Source organism: Mus pahari, chromosome 14, assembly GCF_900095145.1.
Source record: "Mus pahari chromosome 14, PAHARI_EIJ_v1.1, whole genome shotgun sequence".
NCBI lineage: Eukaryota > Metazoa > Chordata > Mammalia > Rodentia > Muridae > Mus > Mus pahari.
In genome coordinates this window covers 84,295,675-84,321,717 of record NC_034603.1, presented here as the reverse complement: position 1 = coordinate 84,321,717, position 26,043 = coordinate 84,295,675, and the positions used below count along the sequence as shown (strand labels likewise).

The following is a 26,043-nucleotide window of genomic DNA, read 5'->3' as shown; positions in this document are numbered from 1 at the left end:
TCTTAGCAGCCAACATCTTTGCCCACAGAGCCATCGTGTCAGCCCCCACCCCCTGCCTCACTCTTTTTTTTTCCTTTCTTTTTTTTTTTTTTTTTTAAGTTAGTAAAGTTTCCATAGTGTGTAATAGATTGCTTCTCTTTGGGTCTGGGTAGCCAAGCAGGGCCTGGCACAGGGCCAGCCTGTAATGGCTGCATGATGCACATCTGCTCTCTTATGCATCTGAAGGCCAGAAGTGCAAAGTCAGTGCTGGGGACAGCGAGTCTGGGTGGACAGCGGGTCTGGGTGGACGGCGGGCCTGGGTGGACAGCGGGTCTGGGTGGATGGCGGGCCTGGGTGGACAGCGGGTCTGGGTGGACAGCGGGTCTGGGTGGACAGTGGGTCTGGGTGAACAGAAGGTCTGGGTGGACAGAGGGTCTGGGTGGACAGTGGGTTTGGGTGGACGGCGGGTCTGGGTGGACAGTGGGTCTGGGGTCTGGGTGGACGGTGGGTCTGGGTGGACAGCGGGTCTGGGTGGACAGCGGGTCTGGGTGGACAGCGGGTCTGGGTGGACATTGAATCTGAGTGGACAGTGGGTCTGAGTGAATGCCATTTCATCAATGTTCCCAATGCCAGGGCTCCTACGGAACCACCGTGACCACCTCAGCCTAAAACACAGTGCCCATGAAGAGGACCCACCATGTCCTATGAGGAAAACAGAATCCCAATCTGAAACACAGCTGACCATTCTCTGTCACGGCAGCCTGTCGACCATCTTGGAGCCATTCAGCGGCCTCCCTAGCCCCATCCTACTTTGGGAACAGTATCCTACCCCCCACCCCCACCCCCACCTCCACTGTGACAGGTCTGTCTCCAGGGGAAGAGCCACAAGTGCTCAGCACAGCTCATGAAAGAGGGGCATGGCAGGTGAGGGAAGGGATGCACAGACGGTGGCTCACCAGCTGAGAGCTCTGGCTGTTCTCGAGGATCAGAGCTCATCTTCCAGCACCCACGTTGTGGCTCACAGCCCTTTGTAACCCCAGCTGCAGGGGATCTGATGCCCTCTTCTGGCTGCTGAGAGCACCTACACTCACATGTGCACATACACACATGATTAAAAGTAAAATCAGTCAGTAAAAGAGGGCACGGGATCTGTTTGGGGATGGAGCCATAGACCTCTCACAGTGGCCTGGTTGTCCCACGAGGGATGTCTCGGACAGGTACAGTTAGATGGGTGCATGTCCACCTGTCTGGGGTTGGCAAGTCTTAGGGCTCTTCTGTGGGAATGGTGTAACCTTGGCCTCTGGTGTCCCTCCCTGGAGGGGTTTCATGTTGGGCCCCCAGGTCGACGAAGCTATGGCAGGTCAAGTCCATAGCTGCTTTGCCTTCCTGCCGCCAAACCTGTGCCACATCCTGGGACCAGGCATTTGGCCACCCGAACATCGGTGGAGGCTGAGCCCTCATATCTGGTCTCCCTCCTGTTGTCCTTTCCCTTCAGGACGAGGCAGGTCTCTGCTGGCCGTGACAGCCTGTGACAACCCCCTCTGGGCTAATGCTGGTGTCAGCGGTGACTCATGGGTTCCAGCTGCAGCTATTAGCCTCAGAGTGTCACCGTGTGTGTATGCCAGGCTGTGTGCGAGGATGCTTCACCGAGATGACATGCCAGGGGAACTAAAGAGTGGGGAGTCCGTTCTCAAGGTCACTCAGTGGCCATAGCCCAACGAAGGGCAGAAGGCTCCTGGCGGGGAAAGTGACCACACTGAGGGTCCCATGACTTGGTTCACACATGACTGGCTCAACTTACTCTAGTCTCCAGTCAAAAGGCTACACCTCAGTCTGACCTGAGGGCTGGGGGGGGGGTAGCTGGGAGAAGGGAAAAAAACCCAACCACCCATCTGTTGGACTGGATGTACCCCCAAGGAGGCAGGAGAAGGGGGCTGAAAATAGAACTAACGCACTGCTCATTAGCATGTAATTTCCCTCTGATTTGCATACTTTGCTCCAGAGCCACTAAGCGTACAATTATAAAATCAAATGCGTGAATGAATTCCTGTGTCCTTCCTAGAATAGATGCACTGCAATGCATCCTTAGGCAGGCTCGCTCTCCAGTGCTGGCGCTCTCGATCTCCCCCCCACCACCCCTTGGCCTCCGGCTCTGCCTCCTCCCCTCCATCCCCCAGGACTCCCAACTGAATGTGTTCTTGATTTAAATAAAACTCTCTGGGGATGGAGAGACAGCTACGTGGATAAAGTGCACCTGAGTTGGATCCCAGACCCTAAATAAAAATGCAGCATGTACCCCTTGGACGACTCCTGGGAGCCGGTCGTGATCAATCAGCAAGCTCCAGGTCCCAGTGAGAGACCCTGTCTGAAGCAGCAGAAGATTGGTTCCTGAGAGAAGGCACCTAAGGCTGACCTCTGAACACACACACACACACACACACACACACACACACACACACACACACACACACACGAAAAGAAAGAAACAAAGAAAGAAAATTCCCCAGCATGCATCACTTCCATCATTAGACAAAGAGCTAGGACGTAATCATGAGTGAAATCGGCGGTCACGGAAGGATTCTCACTGCAGGGTTTTCAATGTGGGCTTGGCCATGCACCTGGGCTTCCAGGCTTAAGTATTTGCTGTTAGCACTGATAACACAGATACTGTACACCGGATACGGAGCACAGCCTCCAGTAAGAACTGGCACAGACCGGCATGATTTGAGGCAAGACCTTTGTTTGTGATCCCTGTCTGCCTGGGCTCTTATGCCTGGCTATGGATCATCTGTCTCAGGAGAAACCCCTGAGGTCCCACCAATGGCGCGCCACCGGGTGGGACAGAGCATGGGCAGAAAGCACTAACGCTTCCAGGACCTGGGATGTTTGGGGTTTTGAGACACAGATAATGTTAACTGGAAACTTTACACAATCCAGACTCACCTGGGCAATGCCTCTGTACATGTCCGTGGGGGATTATCCTGATTATCTTAGCTAATGTGGGGAGCCCGGCTTTGACTTGTGGCTACGGCCACTCCCAGGCTGGCACCCTGGACTGTATACATGGAGAACCGGCACTGGGCAGCAGCAAGCATTCCTCTGTTCTCTGATTGTACGTGTGATGCAGCAGATAGCTTCTAGTTCTGCTGCTTTGGCTTCCTGCTACGCTGGATTACCATACATGGAACTTGGCTGCAATAAACTCTTTGCTCTAAGAAATTAGAACCCACGACCACCACACTCTGTGGTCCAGGCTATCTCAGAACAGTGTAGCTCAAACTAGACTTAAACCTGTGGTGGTTCTTGTGTTTCAGCTTCTGGAGAGCCAGGACTACAGGCTTGTGCCACCATGCCTGGCTTTTAACTTCTGGCTCCGAGGGGCCGGGCTGACGTTGAATTGTGCGTGTCTCTTTGCGAGCGAAGGAGATTCACACCGGATCTCCGAGCTCCTGCACTTACAGGGCTTCCTGGGTGAGGGTTTGCCTTTGAAGCATGTCCGTTGCACCTGTCATTGACATCAGACACTGAAATCATCTGCTTCAGCATTGGCTAAGTACAGAGCTCCAGGCTGCTGGAAGCGGTGGGGGGGGGGGGGACCAGGGCCTCAGGCTGACTCCACAGTCCTGAACTCACTGTTCTCACATGCAAATGGCTTGCCTCCATTGGCTTGGCTTTTTTCTTCCCCTTGACAGGAGTGTTGGATTAAATAAGTGAGCCTCAGTTGGGGGCAGGGGGTGCATCTCTGCTGCCCTAGGAGACCAGGGGTGCTGCTATGCATCCCACAGGGTCGGGGCAGCTCCATACCCCAAGCCACGGAGCTCAGCAAACCAACAGCTCCAATCTGGACAAACTGGAACGAACTGACTCCACCTGGTGGGGAGCCAGCTGGTGTTCCCGAGGGGCAGTGACATTCCAGAGGGAACGGCTGTCCTGTTCTGGGGAGGAGGGAGGGAGGGAGGAGGTGCTGGCTCACATGAAGCTCAGAAGTACACTCTGGGAACTCAGAGAGCGCCAGTGAGAGGGCTAATAAGGGCTCCCCCAAATGTCAAGGTGTCCGTGTCCATCCTGAACCCACCTCCTCTATTCTGTTTCCTTAGTAAAACTGGCCAGCCACATGCTGTGGGGACGGTCAGGTGCTGTGGCTGGCCAGCACTATAAATCTTTTCAACAGAGGAATGCTCATCTATGTCTTTCATGTGAAAGAATTGTTTTCTACATGTGCAGGTGTTTGCCCTGCACATGCGTCTCTGTGCTATATGCATGCCCGGTGTTTGCAGAGGTCAGAAGAGGAGGTTGGATCCTCTGGGACTGGAACTACGGGGAGGGCTGTGAGCACCCATGGTGGTGCTGGGAACTGAACTTGGGTCTTCTGTTTCTCAATCAACAGAAGCAATAGTCATGATTTACATACACACACACACACACACACACACACACTCAAGTATGTTTTGTGTTTCTGAGACAGGGTCTCACATAGCCCAAGCTAGACTTGAACATATCTGTGTAGCCAAAGTTGGCCTTGAACTAACTCCTTGATCCTCCTACCTCTAATTCATTTTACTTAAAATTGTGTGTGTGTGTGTGTGTGTGTGTGTGTGTGTAGTGGGCGTGGGGTGCACATTCCATGGCATACATTCGGGGGTCAAAGGACAATCTGTGGAAGTCGGTTCTCTCCTTCCACCACGAGAGGAACTCTAGGATTGAACTCAGGTCATCAGGCCTGGTGCAAATGCCAGCGCCCGGCAGGCCATCTTCTCAGCCCCAGCCTCCATTTCTTCAGTGTAGGTCTACACCAACATCCCTGGCTTGATTTTTCTGTTTACATATTTATATTCTCACTTTCTGAGACAGGGTATCACTATGTAGTCTAGGTTGGTCTTAAACTCACAGAGATTGGGCAGTCTGCCTCCTGAGTGCTGTGTATGTATGTGTGTCTTCACGTGTACACATGTGCATATGAGTGTGTGCAGGGCCCCTGCTCCGCAGAGACCAAAAGAGAGTGTTTGACCTCTGGAGCTGAGTGAGCTGGGTGCGAGAGCCAAACTCTAGCTCCTTCAAAGAGCAGCAGGCACTCTAACTGCAGTGCCATCTCTCCAGGCTCCTGATTTAAAAGGGCAGAGCAGAGCAGAGCAGAACAGAGCCCACAGGCCTCTTTCAAATCTGTAGGGTGACCTCCACACAGGGCGAGTGCTCCGCCTCTGGAGGAGGTGCCAGCCGAGCCCAGCTGGAGATCCATAAAGGCCACTCTCAAAGCGTGCCCCTCCCTCCAGATTTTCTCTAGAAATTTCTCTCGGGAGGCTGAAGTGTTCTAAATGGGAAATGAAAACAAACCACGTGTTCCAGGAGATGGCACAGTGACACGCGCGTGCGTGCGCGCGCACACACACACACACACACACACACCCCGCTCCCTGCTGAGTAAACTCTGACACAGGACCCGTGGGGCACTCGGCACCTTTAGTGTGAAGACAGCTTGGAAAAGAGGGCACTCACACCCCAAAAAGTGTCCCACTACTGTGGGTCACAGGATCACAAGTTCAAGGCCAGCCTAGGCTCCTAGTTGGGGTCCTAATCACTCTAGACAGGGCTTCTCCTCCAACCTGAAGCTAGCTGCCCCCACCTGCAGGAAACAGGACCAGGCCACATGGAAGCCTGCCTGACACAGGCCTGGGCCACACCTGCTGCCCCTGTGGCCCCAGTCAGGGACAGACAGGACACCATCACTCCTACTTGGCCTGAGCTGTCTCTGTGGACGCCTGCTCTGGATCCCAGGCAAAGGACTGCACCCAAGGAGAAAGGCAAAGGCAAATCTTATAGGGCTTGGGGACTGGCTGAGGAGGGTGGGGGCGGGGCCAGGGGTGAGGTCACTGTCAAACCCTCTGGTCCACGAAGCACTTCCTGCCTTTCCTGGCTATGTGTCTGTGTCCCCTCCACCTTGCTCTTCCAGGGTAAGACTTGGTGGCCATGCATTTGATGAGTAGGAGAACAAAGAATAGGGGTGCATGGGTGCATAGGCAGAGGGTTGGAGAGGTAGGGGATGGGGGTGGGGAGGTGGAGGGAGGGGTGGAGGATGGGGGTGGAGCAGTAGATGGTGGGGGTGGGGTTGGAAAGTGGAGGGGTGGAGGTTGTGAAGAGATGGAGGGGTTGGGATAAAGGGGTGGAGATTTGTTTGCACGCAGTATTTGAAGGGAAATGAAGTCAGCCCCGTTTGTTTGTTTGTTTGTTTGTTTGTTTTCGAGACAGGGTTTCTCTGTTTAGCCCTGGCCGTCTTAGAATTCACTCTATATACCAGGCTGGCCTTGAACTCAGAAATCCACCTGCCTCTGCCTCCCAAGTGCTGGGATTAAAAGCGTGTGCCACCACTGCTAAAGTCAGCCCTTTTTGACTGAAGCCCTTTGAGACTGTTGTGAGGTGAGCAGCCGCATTAGCTGGGGCAGGTCTGGGCTCCTACTGAGGATGCCTCCCAAGCAGGCCTGCCCTCTACTAGGGTCTGTGCTGGTCTTCAGGGGTCTCATGTCCCTCTGCCCCAGTGGGACAGAGTGCCAACGTCAGGAGTCCCGAGGCACTGCCTGCCTGGCTACAGTTTTCTCCTCCTCCTCTGAGACACCAGGCCCTCAGAGCCTCAGTTTCCCCAGTGTGCAATAGGGCTGGAGCTGGGGCCCTGAGTTCAGAGCGGGCCTGGAGAGGACTCGCAGTCGGCTCATCATAGGCTGCCCTGGCAGGGGCGCTGGGGCAGCCGGACTGAGCCAGGTAACACTGGCAAGCAGATTGTGCAAGCATCTTCGGGTTGCACATAAGCCTGTACGAGGTGCGGGGGGGGCATGTGGAGACACTGGCCACTGACTTACAGAGTCATGGTGGGAGAGCTTCCAGGGCATGCCGTAGGCACAGGGCACCTTCAGGGACGGTGTGACTATAGCTCATCAGCCGACCTGGAGTCAGTGCTGATCCAACTCAAATCCTTTTACAAATACTGTGAAGCCTCGATAAAGCAGAGATTAGTGAAGGTCCTCTGGGACTCCAGAGCTGCAGTCAATAGACACCGACTTAGCTATCGCTCCCGTGGAGACAGCCCCACACCTTTGAGACAACGAAAGGAAGAGGCTGAGGAACCAGTGTGTATCTTATACAGACGATGCCGTGGGGTCCAGTGTGTGTCTTATACAGACGATGCCATGGGGTCCAGTGTGTGCCTTACACAGATGATGCTGTGGGGGTCCTTTCTATGCTTCCTGCCCAGTGGGAAGCAGTAGCCCCAGGAAGCCCTTCAGTCTATCCTTGGCAGCTAAGGGCCAGGCTGGCAGAGGGAGGGGAGGCTGTGAGAAGCAAGCAATGGTCATACAGCTCAACAGTGTCTCTGGCCACCTCCCCTGCAACCCGCCCCCCAACCTACTGCTTGAGTCCTGGCTGGAAGCCCTGCTGTGTTAGGAGTCTCACGTACTCAGAAGTGGAACATTGAAGGCAGACACGGAAAAACCTGATGAATATGGACTGGACAAGTGGGTGGCCCAGGTCCCCAGTCAACGCTTCAGAGAGGTCTCGCCTTCCCCAACTCCACTGAAGAGACCGTGGACCACCAGGACAGGCCCACTGCCTGATATCCCCAGCTTTCAGCCATATCGAAGGGTGAGACCCGATTCCCTTCAGTCTCCAGAACCTTCTAGAAGCATCTGCCCCAGTCTTCTCTGACATCCACACTGGGCTGGGGCCTGTGTTTCTCTGTAGAGCAACAGCTGTGCTGATGCCGAGACCCGTTAGTACAGGTCCTCGTGTCTTCGTTGTATCTTGGCCTGACGACATGGGAGACCATCTGCTTCACACAATCTAACAACGTTAATTCTCCCTCCTTTGCAGAGGCACTCGGTGACAGTGGCTTCAGGTCACAACACAGATCCATGACCACAGACTTAGGGGAAGTTTCGTTCGGGCTAACAGTTTTGGAATACCTCAATAGAGCCAGGGCCACTTGAGCAGGCTCCCCTTGGGTGACAGGCCCAGAAGCCACCAATCACAAGCATGAAGTGGCCTCGCCAGAGCAAGAATAGCAGAGCAAGGCAGCTAGCCTGGGCTTAAATTTCAGCTGTGGACTGATTACGCATTTGACGATGGATGGCATGAATTGGAGACAGAGCTAGGAAGGACACAGGCAGCAAGCAGCTCTGACTCCTACCTCTAGCCAGGGCACAGCGGCCGCACTGGCACTGGCTCTGTGGTACTGTCTGTGACAGCTCCTGATTGTCTCTTCCTAGTTAAGCCCAAGGTCAGGGTGGACAGCAGCCCAGTCCACTGTGAAAAAAGAACAGTCATGGGCAGCGTGTGGCAGTGAGGCGCAGCTCTAACTGGGGCAGCCGATCCCCTCCAGAACAACAAAAGTGAGGGACAGTTTAGTGGCTAGATGCCTTCACCCCAGCTCCTGCCCTGCGTTGATGTCCCTGGCATGGCCACAGCGTGTCCTGGGGACAGCTCCTGACCATAGCACCTGTACCACATGAGCGGGAGAAAAGAACCCTGTGTTCTTCCTTCTCAGCACACTGATCTGGCTAAAGCTGGTAACTCACAGGGACAAAACCCACCAGCCTTGTTACAGGGTAATAAAGGAAACAGGCTCTGCACAAGGTTAACACATGCTGTGTGCTAGAACCGCCACATGCCAGTCACAGCAGGGGCTGGAGAGAGGCATAAGTCCTAGTCACAATTGGCAGGCCTCAAACTCAGAAATCTGCCTGCCTTTGCCTTCCGAGTGCTGGGATTAAAGGTGTGCGCCACCAGGCCCCGCTGGTTTTGGGCTATTTTTTTTGTTTTTGTTTTTGGTTTTTGGTTTTGTTTTTTTTTTCGAGACAGAGTTTCTCTGTATAGCCCTGGCTGTCCTGGAACTCACTTTGTAGACCAGGCTGGTCTCGAACTCAGAAATCTGCCTGCCTCTGCCTCCCGAGAGCTGGGATTGAAGGCGTGAGCCACCACGCCCAGCTTGGGCTGCTTTTAAGATGGGGTCTCACATAACCCAGGCTGGTCTCAAACTAGACATATAGATGAGAATGACTCTGAGAGTGTGGTCCTCCTGCCTCCTTCCAAGAGCTGGGATCACAGCTGTGAGTTATTCATGGCTTTATGTGGTCCTAGGGATGGAACCCATGGCGCTCTGTCCCCTGAGTCACATGCCTGGTCCCTTTCCTGTTTTAAAGAAGCATTTGTGTGTGTGTGAAACAATTCAATCTGGGTCATTTAAGACGTTAGTAAGTCTCCTCAACTTACGAGAACTCCCTGGCCCAGAGCATCTAGTTCTCCTCTGTGTCTGGTGAACCCTTAGTCTCTCCCTGATGTGGCTCCACACTGACTTCTGGGCAAGGGGCGGAGGGAAACATGAGTCAAAACTTCCTACCACTAGCTGAGGATGGAGGCATACACTTTATCATCTGAGCAACTTGAGAGGCTGAGACGGGAGGATTGCTGTGAGTTTAAAGCTGGCCTGGTCTACATAGTGAGTTCCAGGCTAGTTAGAACGAGACCCTATCCCAAAACAAAACAGAAGAGGTTTTCCTACAGTTGCCTTATTATCCAATTCTGAACCCACAGGACACTCAGAACGTCACTGAACACAACGTTTGCATATCCCTTACCTTCATTTTAGGCCGTTGTGGGTCACGCCTGTCACCAAGAAACCCACCCACTTCTCTCATCTTAGCTTTGTAGCCAGACTGGCCACCAGCCACGGGCAGCTTCTCCAGAGCCCTAGAAAGGCTCTGGGTGCGCGATTCCCAAGTCAGGCCCATGGCCAAAGCCAGTTGCTGGCCATAAAGCATTCTGCTCACCTTCTCCTTGAGAAATCTTATTTCATTTGCTCCTGGCCTGAAGCTGTCATTCACACGAGCCAAGAATTTCTTTTTTAAACATTTAGATTGTGCGTGTGTGTGTGTGTGTGTGTGTGTTCAGGTGCCCACGTACATGTCACAGAGTATGTGTGAAGGTCAGGAGTTGACACCTCCTTCTGCTGTCTGTGTCCCAGGAATGGGACTGAGATCCTCAGGTTTGGTGGCTCAGGGGTCCTGGCTCCCGCCCTCACCGGGATGTCCACCCCCACCGGGATGTCCATCATGTGTCACCCTCTACTTGGGATTCGCTTCTCCCTTGTTTTGTGCTTCCTGCTGTCAGCCTGACTCTGAGATCACTCAGCCTTTCCGAAAGTTCTGTCTCTGAGACTCTCCCATTTTATTTACTGATTATTTCAACTCCTACTGTTTCCATATTCCAGATCACTTTTTAAAATCTGGGGTGGGGGTGGGGTGAGGAAGAGCCAAGCATGGTAGTGCCTTTAATCCCCAGCAGGGAGGCAGAGGCAGGAGGATCTTGGCCAGCCTGGTCCACAAAGTGAGTTCCAGGACAGCCGGAGCCACACAGAGAAATCCTGTTTTAAAAAAAAAAACAAACAAAAAATTGGGGTGTGTGTGTGTGTGTGTGAGATTTTGAGTCAGGGTCTCATGCTGCCTCTTAACTCACAATGTAGCCGAGAATGACCTTGAACCCCCACACTCTCTTGCCTCCAGTGCTGGGCCTGTTTTCCGTGGTGCTGTGGCGGAACCCGGGGATTCCAGCAGGCTAGGCCAGCATACTTTGGACCCACCCGCGATCCAGACCTGACATTCAGTTTTTAGTGTTGGGTCACAGCTTGGCGGACATTACCGCACGAGCTTCCTTCCTCTTCAGTTTCACTGTATAGAGTACGGCAATCTGTTCCCAGAGCTGCCCTGCGGCCACCCACACCCGTGGCTGCTCGATGTGCAGGTCAGGTCGGCCAGTCTGCGCTGTCCCAGACCTAACCAGCAAGACCCCAGGTTGCAGCATCTTCTAGACCACCTCTGCTTTCTCCTCAGAACCCACACAGGTTTTGTGACCACCGGTTTGTCCAAGAGACGGTTGTTTTGAACATTCTAAGATAACTTACTGCCTAGTTTTATGGTAGAGTGACACGCACAGGAGCTACTACTGTGGGAAAAAAAAATATAACAAATACCATCACTTTAGTGTATTGGAGCGCAGGATTCAACATTCCAACAGCAGTAGGCTCTACCCTTGCTGCATTTATGTGGGGACGCCATTGCTGTCTTCCCAGAATGCCTAACTCTCCAAGTCTTTGGTTTCCAATTTTTAAAATTACATTTATTTGCATGTGCCTGTATATATGCCACACATGTGCATGGAGGTCCGAGGAGAGCCTGAGATTCCCCACGGTGGAACACTGGTCCTTAGGCTTGGTGGTGAGCACCCTACCTGCTGAGCCACCCTGCCAAAGCTCTAGCTTTTCAAGCAGAACTGAATCAGTTGGCTTGCTTCATGACATTGATGGGAATAACACCCCTGGTACTTAAGAACTGCAGGCACCCCAAGGTTTAGGTTTGGTCAGAGTTCTCCAGGGATCTGTCATCAAAGAAACATGGGGCTGGTGGTAATGGTGGCTTACACCTGTAATACCAGCACTTGGGAGGCAGAGGCAGGATAGTGAGTTTCAAGTCAGCCCAGCCTGAGGAGTTCTAGGATAGCCTGGGCTACATGCCAAAACCCTGTCAATGAAAACATGGTGTCATTCAGGATGAACGCATGTTAGCAACCTGGCCTAGTTAGGGCATGCCAATCCAGGGTGGTCATATCTGAACAGTCCATACAGAACTCTGGGTTAGATGCAATTAAGCCTTGCGTGTTCTTAGGCTGTTTCTCATTTCCACCAAATGTGACCCTGGAGCCAAGGCTAGGACAGACAGGCTTGCCCTGACCAATCTTAAGTCTTTCCTCCGGTTGCAAGTTCAGCAGGACGCGTCAGATGGGGTGTCCGGCCATATCCCAGCCTTACTGCCTGGGGCAAAATCATCACTCTGCAGGGTTCACACGCCAGGCAATGAGGCGTCTCTTGCTTTCTACATGATCAGACCCCAGTTGTGCCCCATTAAGGACAGATTGAGGACAACGACTGCCCTTCCCTTTGAGGAGGTTCTGACCTTGCACCCTGGCAAGACCGTGATGACCTTGCTCCCAGACCTGTGCCCTGCTGTCCTGGGCTCTGTTGCCTCTGCAGACCCCAGAAACAAGAGAGCCGAGATGAGGTCACTCTAGCCTCCCCAGGTCCATCCCTGCTTACTGTCCTGAATTCTAGAGTCACCTGCTTGGAGAAATCTATGTTACTATTAAGTAATACAATGATACCGAAAGCCAGGCTGCGAGGCGGAGTTTTGGCATGTAGCCCGGGCTATCCCTAGAACTCACTCTGCAGCACATGTCTGATGTGCTGATCCGCACAGCAGGCCTTCGAGAGGCACAGGGTGACTGCCGGCCATCCACTCAGCCGCTTGGTCTCCCCTTGCCTTGGGGCACGGGCAGCTTCTCTTCTTAATCTCTAGTCTTCCTAGGGACCTCCCGAGAAGAAAAGGACACTCTTCTTAAACAGTTCACATTTATTATTGTAACAATAAAAAAATCTTTTAAAGACTATCAGTATTGTATTACCAAGAGTGAGGTAATATGTTTACAAAACATTTACAGAATCTGATATGCAAAGAGTGGATTCAGGAAGGAGAATGGGTTAAAACACTAGAAACAGGGAGAGCCCAGAGAGTGGAGGGAGCAGCATTTTAGGAGGTGCTGGGCACTGGGAGGAGCAGCCCTGCGTGCGAGCCACACGGTCACCTCATAGCCAGCCTCCCCTCACAGGGCAGCCAGTGCCCTGTGGTTCGGGGAAGCTGAGGGCCTGTGAGTGTGCAGTTGTGTGCTTTGAGCTCTTAAAGATGCTCTCAGCTCTGGGGGGCTCAACAGTGTCACTTCTGCATGGACTTAAGGGGAACAGCTCTTCAGCCTGGGACATGGCTGCGACTCAGATAGGTCTACAAACATCTCTGGGCACATGTGGGCTGTCGAGTGAAGCGCTTTCTTGGAGGATGTCAGCAAAATCGCCATCTGGGGCACGGAGAAAGGGAGAGGGAAGGGAGAGGGAAAGGGAGAGGGAAGAGAGAGAGAGCAGGGGCATCTTCAGGTCCTTTCACTCGGAGCTGGGAAGCCCTGACTGGAAGCAGCATGGACGCGGTAGCTACAGCCCTGCTGTGCTGTGTACAAGCGCTCCCGCAGACAGGAAATGCATGGCAGTGGGCCAGAAAGGCCACCAACCAGAGGCTCAAGCATGGCTCAGGGTGCCAGGAGCCAGGGGGTTCATCGGCCAAGCCAGGCTGTTGTGTCGTCTCTCCTCATGCTTGCTGACATGCCACAGCCTCTACATAGCTCTCAAACCACACAGCCAGCCACCCAGTGCCCAGATCAGCAGCTATACAGGCGTCCACTCCCGCCATATACACTCCTGGCCACACGGATTTGGCACACATCTTTAGATACTGTTACCACACACACAAACAGATCCTGGGCCCCCCTCCTCTGGAGATCAGTCGCCTGCAACTTCTAGACAGCTTTTAAGAAGCATGCTTTCCCCATAAAAGCTGTAAAGCGAGGATCTGCCCCAACAGCAGGCTTTGGGAAGTCAGGATCAGGAAAAAAAAAAAAAAGAAAGAAAAAAGAAAAGAAAAGAAAAGAAAAAAGAAAGAAGAAAAAAAGCAAACTAGCCCCAGGCTCTGACCCACTTCTATGAGACGCAGACACAACAAGGGCAGCTCTGCAGCCCCTCCCCAGCTACGCCCACTCCCTCATGCACACACACAGGACCTATACACATACCCAACATCCACCCACATGCCAAAGGCCACTGCAAGCCATGCACCGCCCTGGAGAGCATTGCTAGTTTGCACTGCCACACTTCCAAAGGCAAGTGTGACCTACTGCTTCCAAACACCCTGCTGAGAGCTGAGGACCCTGGGTGCTAGGAGGACTGAGAACCTGGGTGCTAAGACTGAGGACCCTGGGTGCTAGGAGGACTGAGGACCCTGGGTGCTGCTGGGAGGACTGAGGACCCTGGGTGCTGCTGGGAGGACTGAGAACCCTGGGTGCTGAGGGCACAGAGCCACCCTCCTGCAGAAGGCAAGGCAGCACTCAGCAGAGGGAAAGAACCCTCCCCACCCCCTCCACCAAGTTCACGGACAGAAAAATTTTGCTCTGAAAAATATCAAAAGATTTGAAGAGGAGGAAAGAGAAAGCAATGTTTAATGATGGTGGTGTTGTCAGGATTCATGAGGAGCCCTGGCAGCCCCTCCTGGGCTGCAGTGTCTGCTCAGGAACAGGCTGGCTCTGCCCCAGCACTGGGTGCTCCTGCAGGCTGCCAAGTCGTTAGAGGAAAGGGACCTCAAGAGCTGTCCTGGATCCACAGGCCACCTCCACTAACAGGGAGCCGAGAGGACTCCGCTGCAGCTTAAGGGCTGCCTGCCGCAGCTTTGGTTCCGTGGAGGAGGAGGTGGCGCGTCTCTGCAGGGTGTCACACAAGTCATTCACTAGTGGACAAGGTGGAGTTTGTTGGAAACATTTTTTGCATCGACAATTGAGACCAGTCAGTCTCTTCCTGTAGATAAACTACTTTTCTTTCGAGAGCCCTTGTGCCCTGGTTTGATTTTGTGCACGCTGTATACAAAATCTATGGCTATTGAGTTAAAGTTAGGGGTAGAGTTAAAACTACCTCTCAGAATGGTCTGGGGACCAAGTGACTAGTGACCATCTGCAGATCTAGCTGCTATCTAGAGGGAGGAGTCTGCACATCCAGGGGTGGGTGGAGTCTGCACATCCTGGGGTGGGCGGAGCACAGCAGCCGGGGCGCCCGCCCTCTGCGCAGGCGCAGGCTTCGCGGCACTACCTGGAAATCATGGAGCTGGATTGCGACTGGCTGGAGGAGGTGGTGGCGGCACTGAGCTGTGAGAACCCACTGTGGCTGGACTCCAGGCTGGTCATGGAGCCTCTGTAGATGGAACCAACAAAGAACCAGGGGTGAGGAGCTGCCCTGAGCCCCGAGCATCTCTATCTGTTCCTCCCCCATCGGCCCTTGTAAAGTAGGGACAGGACATGAGTATCACTGGAGGAATCCCGTAGTTTGCCCAGTGGGTGACACTGCACTTAGCAAGTGCTACACTCCCTTTCCTACAGAGAGCTGCAGGCTGTGAACAAGTAGTCCCTGCTGCCAGGGCCTCCCTCTCAGACACAAACCTGAAATCCTCAGAGCCGATCACTTCTGTGTAGTACATCACTTTGCACTTGTGGGAGGAGACCTGCAGGGAGGCCAGCACGTCGTCCACTCGGGGTAGGTTGGTGGCAGCGCATGCTGGCATGGTGTGGAATTTCCACTGTAGGATGTAGAAGCCTGGCCACCTGGTCACATGGGACCCCTGCGACAGTGAACAACAGCAACTCAGGGCATTCTGCCAAGGGGAGGGGTGTCCTGAGCCAACAGCCTAGTGATGGATGCCCTTCCACCCACTGAGGCAGCCTGTGCTATCGGCTGTCTTCACCCACTGAGGCAGCCTGTGCTATCGGCTATCTCCACCCACTGAGGCAGCCTGTGCTATTGGCTGTCTCCACCCACTGGGGCAACCTGTGTGATGGTCTGTCAGGTTTTGGGAAGGCAGCATGCACCATGTCTACCACCCTCAGCAACCTGCACCCTTCAGAGAGCACCAGGCTGAAAGTGCCTTGCCAGGTGGGGGCTGTCACGAGGGCCCGTCTCTCTGACAGAGACATCTAGGTCAGGGAACAGCTTCTCTACCACTCTCCTGTCATCTTCCTAGCACACCCAGGCAATCTGTTCCAATGACTTCTTCCATTTTGGATTAAAGATCCAGAGGCAGAGCCAACTTTTAAGATGGGAAGACTCCCTTTACACTGCGTCACAGAGCGCACACACTGGTAGCTGGCTTCTGAAAACCTCAGCTGGAGGACAGATAGCGGGCGGCCACTGTACGGTTAGAAGCATTGCAGGAGGAAAGGAAGTAAGTGGGCATTCAGTGCCAGAGGTGTGCAGGCGCCGGCACACACAGAGAGCCACAGGGGCCAACAGGAACCCTGGCAGTATAGAGCTGTCATGGGTTTTAGCAAGAGCAGACAGTGCCCTCTGCATGTTCCTTTCTTGCTTCTGTCCATGTGACTTCCCTCTGGAGGCAAAGCCTAGTCACGTCTCAGTCACCTGAAACCCAGATGTGTACCTACAAAGCATTTCTTCCCTGTCACCTGGCACTTGAGTGCACGTGCACTTCTGGGGAAACCCACACTTTACTAAGCTCATCACTCAGGTCTTGGGCTTCTCCTCCCTCTGTGCCCTGGGGCATCCTGAGTCTTTCTGGCACTAGGCAATTCACCTGTGCCATTCTCCTGGTGGCAGAAGCCACATGGGCTAGAGGGCCAGATACCACCTTCTTAGAACAGAGTATGCAGCAATGTTGGCTGGCAGGCTTACCTGCACACTCTCTCCTTCTTTGCAGATCAGAGGAGACTCCACCATGCTATAGTCCCGGCCCATCTGCCAGACTTTGTCTATCAGCTGCACGTTGTTCCCTCCTGGGGAAGTGATGCTGTGAGCCCCCAGCGAGTCCTTTTTGGGTGGCTGGGGAGACCTCTTGGAGTGATAAATGTTAAAGACGATGTCCCCTTTGCACACATCAAAATCCCAGGTGATCACTGAGGAGGCGTCCACGATCTGAATGAGAATCTGAGAAAGAAACTCTCTCAGCAACCAATCCGAGGCACAGGGCCTGGCAGTGAGTGAGCGCTGGGGCACAGGGTCTGGCAGTGAGTGAGCGCTGGGGCACAGGGTCTGGCAGTGAGTGAGCGCTGGGGCACAGGGCCTGGCAGTGAGTGAGCGCTGGGGCACAGGGCCTGGTAGTGAGTGAGCGCTGGGGCACAGGGTCTGGCAGCGAGTGAGCGCTGGGGCGCAGGGCCTGGCAGTGAGTGAGCGCTGGGGCACAGGGCCTGGCAGCTGGGGCAGGAATGGGCTCTTCGGGGGCTCTCTGGCTCAGATGTGTGAGCTGGCAGAGAATAGGAGAGATCACATGGGCACTTCTCTTTGCCACAGGTCACTCAGCCATCTAGAAGCCCACCTGCCAAGGTATCCAGCACTCTATCAAGCAGTGTTCCTGACCGCGAGCAACCGGAGAGCCTCCTTACTTCCCCACAAGTCAAAAAAGCATGGATGGGAGACTCTGTGAACCGCCTCAGGCTGGGAGCACCAAGGCAGCACACACAGAAGGGTGGGGTAGAGTGCAGAGTGCAGTGCTAGCTGCCACACAAGGTGCTGAGGGGAACGGACGCACACAAGTGGGTGGCGAGGTCAGCTGTGTCCTGGGGTGACTGCCCCTAGGGATGCAGAGCGTCAACCCCAAACCTGGAATTTATCCTGCATCAACCTCAAGTGTCCAAGAGGGACGGAGCAGGTCTGTGAGGAGGTGTGTGTGTGAGGAGGATGTGAGGCCGCACTGCAGGAGTGGCTGTGCAGTCCACTGCCTTGCTCCCCTAACCCTTCCATGACCTCTGAAGGGCATAACAGCAGATCCAAGAGCCACAATGGCCCCTCTCAAAGCAGGAGGTGCACTAAAGGATGCAGCACATTCCCTTCATCCGAGCAGCTCCCCACAGGCAGCTCTGGCCAGGACCCGGCATCAGCCTTCAGTCTGGGCAGTGCCGCCTCCGCTGTACTTATCCCCAAGGCAGAAGGGCGTGGTTACTGTCCCAACAGTGACAGGGGCTGTGTGACTCACAGCAAACACTACAAGCCCTGAGCCTTGCAACAAGATAAATTTGACAGACAACTGCCTAATAAATAGTGAGCAGGGCCCCTCCACCCAGCCTACATAAAGATCCCTATGTAAGGAATAAAGGAGAGAGAGTCTTGGGACAAAGGTCCAAGGTTCCCTGCACTGGACTGGACAATGAGGGAGGGAGGGAGGGAGGGAGGCAGGCACACAGGACCTGCGCCTGACTGTTCTTAGCAGAGCCCCAGGCCCACTCTTCAGCCTGCCTCTATCTACCTGCAGCACTTGGGGAAGACACACCAGTTATGGAAATCGCCACTGCAGAAAGTCATCAATGAGCCAGCCGCAGTGACAGATGGGCCTGTTCCGTCAAAAGCACTGCCTCCCACCAGGAACACCGAGCAACACACTTGCCCCAGAGCGAGGCAAAGGGTGAGCCAGCAATGTCACACCGCGTGGACAGGCTAGAGGACATGTCAAACAGGGCCACTGCGGCTGCTGCACCTGCCACCACACCCATGTCGGCAGGAGGGAAACAAGAGGACTCAGCTCCCCTCCTTCCACCAGACTGACAAACAGCAGCAAAGACAGAAACACAAATGACCAGAAGAGTAAGCGAAATGTGTTCCAGAAAACCATCCAACTAAATGCAGGATCGGGAAACAACCCTCCCCAGCGAGCCACACTCTGGGTCAGGTCCACGAATAGCGTCAATGGGCTAATCTGCTTTCAAAATGCTCTGGGCAGACAGAAGTGTCGTTCCGAGGCAACCCTACCCTTCAGTGTTGCCACTGACTGACTGACATCAGTGCCAACTAAACCTAAAGAACAAGACCAGAAAAAGAAGCCAAGGACCCGGAGGGGAAGTGCCAGGTGGTGGTGAGGGTGTCTCCCATGGAAGAGGCCGCAAGGTGGGCACCTCATGTGGGGCTCCTTTGAACACGCTGGCAGACTGGTAGATGGTCTCCGTCCAGAGCTTCAGGTCTTCATTTTCCAGCTCCTCTGCAGTCCTGTACAGGGATTTGGGGACCAGTCCACCCTCTGGCACGTCACACTGGAAAGGCAAACACGGCCGTGAGAGCTGTGCAGAGGCCAGACCGCTGCTCACCCCATACCCATCTCCTGGAGTGGCTGAGAAGACAGAACACTGGCAACGTTATCAAATAGTCTGCAGTACTTAGCAAAATATTTGTAAAGTCCACTTAAACACACGTGTTTTCACTCTGAATAAATGAGAACAAGCTGACGCTGCCTTACCACAGGATTCACACTAATAAGCATGAGATATGGAGCTCAATTACTAAGATGATCTACAAGAGAATTAACAGAACTCATACTGCACTGCAGGACAGTCAACCATTAGCTTTATTCCTTAGCCACAGAAACTACCATCTCTCTGTGGGTGCAGCTCAGTGGCACAGGGCTGCCTGATATGCACAAGGCTCTCGGTTTTATCAGCACCAGAAAAAAGAAGGAAGAAATTATAACCAAGATAGAAGAAAGCAAACTTCCTATGTAACCCAGGCCTAACAATGAATGAATCAGCTGAGAGTTAACGGGGACTATTTCTTTTGAATTTACTTGAAAAAGCTACGCTGAATTAGAATTTATTCTTACTATACATTTTCTAATTGACCTTAAATAAAACAAACTCACCTCAGGTGCATAAAATCTAAGTACTCCCTAGATTATCAACCCTGAAGCCACTCCTCAGAAAGGAAGATTACAGTCCTCAGCCTGTAGCACGGCACCATGTCCCTGCAGTCACTAAAGTCACAAACACTGGCATGGAACAGGCTTGCCAGTGAAGCCTGCAATCAGCACTCTGAGTACTGAACACTGAGACCAGAGGGCTGTGAGTTCAGGGCCAGCCTGGCTACATACTGAGACTGCATCTCAAGGAAGACAGACAGACCGACCAGCGACCAACCAACCAGTACCAGGCTGGCCGGGAAGTTCGAGGCCCTCTGTCCACAGGGATGAGGACAGTTGTGAGTGATTCCTCCCTCAACTCTTGTCATAACTGCTTGGGATGCGCGCTCCCCCTTGACGGCAGCAAGGGGCCACAGCCCACCTGAGCCAACCTCGCCCCTGATCACTTGCACTCTACTTTGATGGCCTCTTCAATCTCCCTCATGGAAATAAAGCCTCCCTCTTCCTTTTTCTAAACTCCTCCAGCCATTTGGGAGAAAAAAATCCCACTGAAAAAATCCCAGGGCACACCCCTCAGGAGACAAACATTACCATCCAGTGGGACAGCCTGCTAAGGACCTTGACTCCCTGCTGCTTGCACTCCTACTGTGTGCTGTGTGCCTCTAGTGCCTGAATCCTCCTGTCAAGCTGCTAGGCATGAGCCTTCTTGTCCTAGCATCAGGCTCCTGCACCACAGCCCAGGGTCTGCAAACAGAGGGCTCTGGCTACTTATCCACTGCCTTACTTCTTAAACCCCAAACCTACAAACAGAGAAGCACCTCTTCCGCTTCCCAGCTTTGAACATCCTGTCTGTTTACTTAAATCTAGGAGAACTCCACCTTGGAGACAAGGCAACAACCCCTTGCAAGTGTTCTTAAAGATGAGGTGTAGGTCACAGGACTGTGAGGCCCAGCTCTGGACCCCAGCACCTCTGTAGATGCTGAGTGGGCAGGGGAGCCTGCTGTAATTCCACTTCATGAGACCAGAGGGAGGGATCCTGGAGCAAGCTGGCTACGTGGACTCACCTCATTAGTGAGTACTGGGTTAAAATGAGTGACTTTGCCCCAAATAACAAGGTGGAGACCAACAGAGTCAACCTTGGGCCTATACACTTACACACATGCATGCATGTTTGCACACAGACACACACATGTATACACACAAACACACATACACAGATACACATACCGCACGTGCTTATACACGAAAATGCGCACCCATGTGCACACACACACACACACCCCACACAGAATCATGTAAAGAGCCGTAGTTGTGAAATGTGTAGCTCCTGATGCAGTCGAGACGTGAGTCACACAATGCTGTGTGAATAAAGAAAGCTGTGCTTCGCTCGGGGCCCGGTAACAAATCCTCCCAAGTGTTAATGCAAATGTACACCATCAACAAAGTCCCCAGTGGCTCAGCCATGTCAGCCAGAAGCCCAAATATGGTATTCGATGAAATAAAGCCAGCAGTCCAACCAACAGGTCAGAAACCCTTCCGTGCAAACCATGCTACCATGTGCACCTTCTTGCCCATACATACCATGCACTCCCCACTCAGGAAATCGGGAATAATCTCTTTATCGATGTAATCCAGCAGGCCTCCTGGGCCCTGGTAGTCATTTCCTGCATAAATGAGGAACTTCCTTCTGGTGTTGTCATCAATAAATGGACTAACCTGCAAGTGAGCGGACACAACAGTAATTTCATCTGGGGAGCCATGAGCTTCAGAGAGTAAGCCTGCGTGTGACCCCATGCGTGGGTGAGGTGACAGGTGACAGCTGTCACACACTCTGTGAGTCTCCTGTCTGAGCACTGAGGCCCCAGGAAACCCCGCTCTATCCCCCATATCTGTGTGTTTATCTGCTTTCCCCTGCCCAGCTGAGACTGCAGTGGGAGGCGTGAATGAGAAGGCCTTGCAGGCTACAGAACAACGTCTAAACCCACCAGCGTCCAGAGGACAGGGAAGACCCTGGGGGCTCGGAGGATGAGGAGGCGACCCAGCGTCTCCGGATAGTTGGCCTCCACCACCTCGATGATGCGCAGCAAGGCTTTGACCCCTGGTCTCCACAGATGGCGCATGTTCAGTCCTTCAAGGTCCACCAAGCAGGTCCATGAGCTACAGGTTATAAGAAGACTTTTTTTTTTAATGGATTTAATTTTCTTCTTTTGATATAAAAGTCATTTACAGCCATTCCCAAATATACCAATTTTAAAAAATTAAAGTGCTATAACCCCTTATTTGCATCTATGTGTATGAAATACAGAAGCTCAACAGAATAGGAAAACACCTGAACTACAAGATGAACTCTAGACAGACTACAAACTGTTCAAATTCCAGTGCTCAGGAGGTCAAGGACAGCCTGGGCTAATGAGACCCTAGCTCTGAAACTCCAACTAAACAACCAAAGAGCCCCTCAGACCTGCTCAGTGCTGAGCAAGCTGGTGCCACTTCCCTGGACTTTGCCAAAGCAGACAGCAGGGATTGATACACAGCATGAGCCGTGGTAACTGCGATACCCACAGGTCTAGCGCGGGCTCAGGAGACAGCAGGACAAGCATCTGTGAGCAGGGCCCTGGGCACCCTGGCCTGGCAGGACCGACACCGTTCAGCCCGAGTCGTGGCCCACTTTCTTTGACACTGGGTCTCTTGTGATTTGGGCTGGCCTTGAACTGTACGGAGTGAAGATGACCTTGAGCTTCACTCCTCCTGTCTCTCAAGTGTGGGAATTACAGGCCTGAGCCATCATGCCTGGCTTTTCTTAAAAGGTTTTCTCTGGCCATTTCACAACAGAAAAGAATTAGAAAAAGAATTAGAAAAAGAACTGGGGAGGCAGAGGCAGGTGGATTTCTGAGTTCGAGGCCAGCCTGGGCTACAGAGTGAGTTCCAGGACAGCCAGGGCTGTACAGAGAAACCCTGTCTTGAAAACCAAAAAAAACACAAAAAAACAAAAACAAAAAAAACCTGGGGTTTGTGATGGCTCCTAGGGCCATGCAGACTGGTACATCAGGGTGACAAATACAAACCCTGCCATTGACCTTATCACTTGCTTTTCAACCTTCTAGAGCATGTGGTAAATGGTAACCATCAGACTGTGGTGCCAAGAGCAACGGAAAATAGTTGATTTAGTTCCAGTTCTTTACATGCTGAAGAGAGGAGCCAAGGCCACCCACCTGATTGGCCGGCCGAAGACTTTGGTGTTTTCCTCGCATCGTCTCAGGCCTTCTTCGTTTATGGAAAGAACCTGTAAGCAAAGGCCGTGACGGCAAGGTCAGTCCCAGAAGGCAAAGGTAACATCAGACTCCACATAAAGGCAAAGGTAACATCAGACTCCACATAGAGGAACTAAGGCAAGATGACAGGTGCACGTGGGACCTCAGGCACTGTCCTCACACCCCACACGGCAACAACAAACATTTCCCTTGCAGAGAATAGACAGGAGCAGCAACAGCAGACAAAGCAGGTGGCCCTAAGAAAGTGGCAGTTCAAGTCACCTGGGCATGATAAGGGGGTGTTTGCAGAACAGGCTCATGTGGGACAGTAGGAGACTGGGGAGGGGGGGGGAGAAACTGAGCATGCACGAGTGGCATTGGGTGTGGGTGTGTGTGTGCGCGCACACGAGCGCGCGAGTCTATGTGTGTGTGCGCGCGCGCGTGCGTGAGTTTATTCGTGTGTGTGTGTGTGTGTGTGTGTGTGTGTGTGTGTGTCCCCACGCACACGTGCGCGCATATGCAGCTGCAGCTGAGGCCCGGGTATCTACAAGAATACACAGCAAAAAAAGAGCTGTGAATGGTGGGGAGATGGGATTTGCCTTTCCAATTCTTTGTTTTCAAACTGAGCAGGTTCTTCTCTGAGCCGGGAGTGCAGTGTCTTAGGGAGAGACAGGGTGGGCTGGGGTCAGGCAGCGCAGTGGTCTATGAGAGGCCATCGGCCTGGGAATGCGAAGGGTAAGCAGAAGAGGTCTGGTAAGAGGGGTGACATGGGTGACCGCTCTAAGTCAGGGGTGGCAGATCTGTCTCCTGAGGCTTTCGCGCATGTACGTGTGCATGCGTGCATGTGTGCATGTGTGTGTGTCCCCTCCTAAGAAGCCCTTATGTAGAGCACATCTCCCCAAGTGTGGAGCACTGCACATTTGTCTGAGTAGCCCGCCGTGGTGCCCAGTCCCGCTGGCAACAAAAACAAGGCCAGCCTCCGGCCTTGCACTCCCAGCTGAGCACGTACGTATCGCAGTAGGGCCTCCTCTCCGAGAGCTCGCACCAAGCCTTTGGTGTCCATCTGGCCCAGCCTGAGCACATACAGCGGTCGTCCATCTGCAAGCGAAGGCAAGGAAGAAGCTGTAGTGAGTGAGTGGCAGGAAGCATCTCTAAGAGCCCTCATGGGCTAAGGATGCAGCTATGTGCAGAAGGCCCCTCGACTGTGACACCTTGGGTTTGGACACTCCCCTGTGCTTGAGATACACATAGGGCTCTGGCCTACTCTGAGGAAGACTGGCCTCTGTGTCAGGATGGGTCTGGCAGGGCAGCACCTACCCAGATACAAAAGCTATCAGCTGACAGCAAACCACCGGTCCCCGGGGCTCAAGCTGTTGCCTGGCCAGGCCGAGGGGGACTGAACTGGGGTGCAGCCTGTCTGGCTCCCCAACCTGTTTGAACACGGGTGCCGCTAAGCTCAGTGCTCACTACAGGGACGTCATTTGTATGAGTACACAGTTTTGGTTGTTTAATTCTAAAACAATTTTTCCATAAATTATTTAAAAATTATTGTCAAGATTTTTAAAAAGCCATCTTTCCTCCCTAGGGATGGATATTGGAAACCCTGAAGTCCCCCAGCCAGCGCTGCCGCCTGGCTCACTGTAGCCTGTGATGACCCACTGGACTAGAGAAGCTCTTGGCCCACGGCACATCCTGCAGAAGTGGCCCTGGACCCCGGCCATGCGAGGGGGTGACACTGAGATCAGCCTCCTCAACACACCAATTCACTGTGCCTGGGACTCACATCTGCCTCCTGCAGAACTTTCCCCTGAAGCCCAGGACCTCACTGTGGAGTTCTGGCTGAGGCCAACCTTGACCTTACAGAAATCCCCTCCATCTGCTGTTCAAGGGGTGGGATTAGAAACATTAGCCACCACACCTGGCTCTTCTGACATTTAGTGAAACCCATTTGTCAATCTTCTGTTTGACACAGTCTCACCTATAACTCTAGCTGTACTGTCCAGAATGGCTTCAAAATCTGCCTGTCTCCTAAATGCTGGATTAGAGAAATAAGCTACCACAACTGGTCTGTCAATATCTTACTACAAAAACTTTCTAACCTTTCAATAAAAATTTTCAATAAAAAATAAAGTCATGTGTGTTGTAGTGTCTCTAGCATGCCTCTGCATTCAAGAACCTATGGCAGAAGGATCATGGATTCAAGGTTAGCCCCTTTGTCAGCAGAAACCCTAAAGTTACCATCACCCCTTAATTGTATACAATATTAAAGACAAAATCAACTGATTCAACAGATCAAAGACCCTGCCAGCTACTTAAGAGATTTCAAGGCTAACCTGGGCTACATAAAACCCTGTCTTAAAAAATTAAAATAAGCCAGGTGGTGGTAGCACACACCTTTAATCCCAGCACTTGGGAGGCAGAGGCAGGTGGATTTCTGAGTTCGAGGCCAGCCTGGTCTACGGAGTGAGTTCCAGGACAGCCAGGGCTATACAGAGAAACCCTGTCTCGAAAAACAAAAAAACAAAACAAAGCAAAAATTAAAACAAAAGCAAGAATTAATAAAGCTGCACTCAACCTGGAGAACTATGTTCACAAAGTTAAAAACCAAGCTCTCCAGGAACCACTGATCTGAAAGGACATGACTGAGGGGACAAAGGCACAGTTCCCAGTACCCAGTACCCTGTCACATCTGCAGGGCTGTACCTCCACTGTCCACCAGTTCCCTGTCACATCTGCAGGGCTACACCTCCACTCTCCACCAGTCACATCTGCAGGGCTGTACCTCCACTGTCCACCGGTACCCTGTCACATCTGCAGGGCTACACCTCCACTCTCCACAGCTGGCCAGCTCTGGGCCTGGCTAACAAGGTGTATTCTCCCACAGGGCTGAGGCAGGTGTGGGAGCTGAGGGAGCTCCCTGGAGCTGGCGGCCGATACATACCTGGCTGTGACTCAACCCTTTACAGCAGAGACCAGACCAGGCAGCTTTCAGCTACTATAAAGGTGGCGGTCACTGCCGTCCAGTCAGCGCCGTGGGACTGAAGTGTAGCTAGCACACACTCATTGCTTTCTCAACTAGGCTTCGAGCAGAAGATGAGGCAGTTGACCCCCTTCCCAATGCCTGGTTGCTCAGGCTTAGGTGTGAATGGGCTTCAAGAAGGGTCTCACCAGCCAGTCACGTGTTGGAAAGGCCCCGCCCACTGTCATTGTAGGCTACAGACTGCTATGCAGGTGGCCCCTTCAGACAGCGCAGTGCTGTGAGCATGCTCAGGGTCACCTACCTTTGTCATGGTGATGCCAGCCCCCAGCGTAGTAGTCCTGAAGGACCTGGGGCGGAGTCCAAGTGTCCAGGATGTAATCCACCTGGTGCTGCTTCCTCCAGGTTAAAGACTGGCACATGATCTCTCTGGCCTTGTCAATATTAAAATCTCGGGCTCGAAGAAACCGAAGAATATGCTCATCCTTTGGGATCTAGGAGAACAAAGGGTTTTAAGGGGCCTGGAGTAGCTAGG

The 26,043-nt window shown here is 53.0% G+C and overlaps 1 protein-coding gene across 1 annotated transcript in view; it reads right to left on the bottom strand.

Annotated features, from left to right (window-relative positions):
* Positions 1–12,401: 12,401 nt before the first annotated feature.
* The window catches only part of Sec14l1 (SEC14 like lipid binding 1), a 45,162-nt gene continuing 31,520 nt past the window's right edge, over positions 12,402–26,043 (bottom strand). The window contains exons 8-17 of the mRNA XM_021212269.1: positions 25,813–26,002; positions 23,541–23,629; positions 22,493–22,563; positions 21,266–21,437; positions 20,862–20,996; positions 18,547–18,681; positions 16,337–16,588; positions 15,094–15,272; positions 14,747–14,848; positions 12,402–12,918 (exon numbers count right to left, since the gene is read on the bottom strand). Coding sequence (XP_021067928.1) covers positions 12,903–12,918; positions 14,747–14,848; positions 15,094–15,272; positions 16,337–16,588; positions 18,547–18,681; positions 20,862–20,996; positions 21,266–21,437; positions 22,493–22,563; positions 23,541–23,629; positions 25,813–26,002 — 1,341 coding nt within the window. The 3' untranslated portion in view covers positions 12,402–12,902. The remainder of the gene's footprint in view (positions 12,919–14,746; positions 14,849–15,093; positions 15,273–16,336; positions 16,589–18,546; positions 18,682–20,861; positions 20,997–21,265; positions 21,438–22,492; positions 22,564–23,540; positions 23,630–25,812; positions 26,003–26,043) is intronic.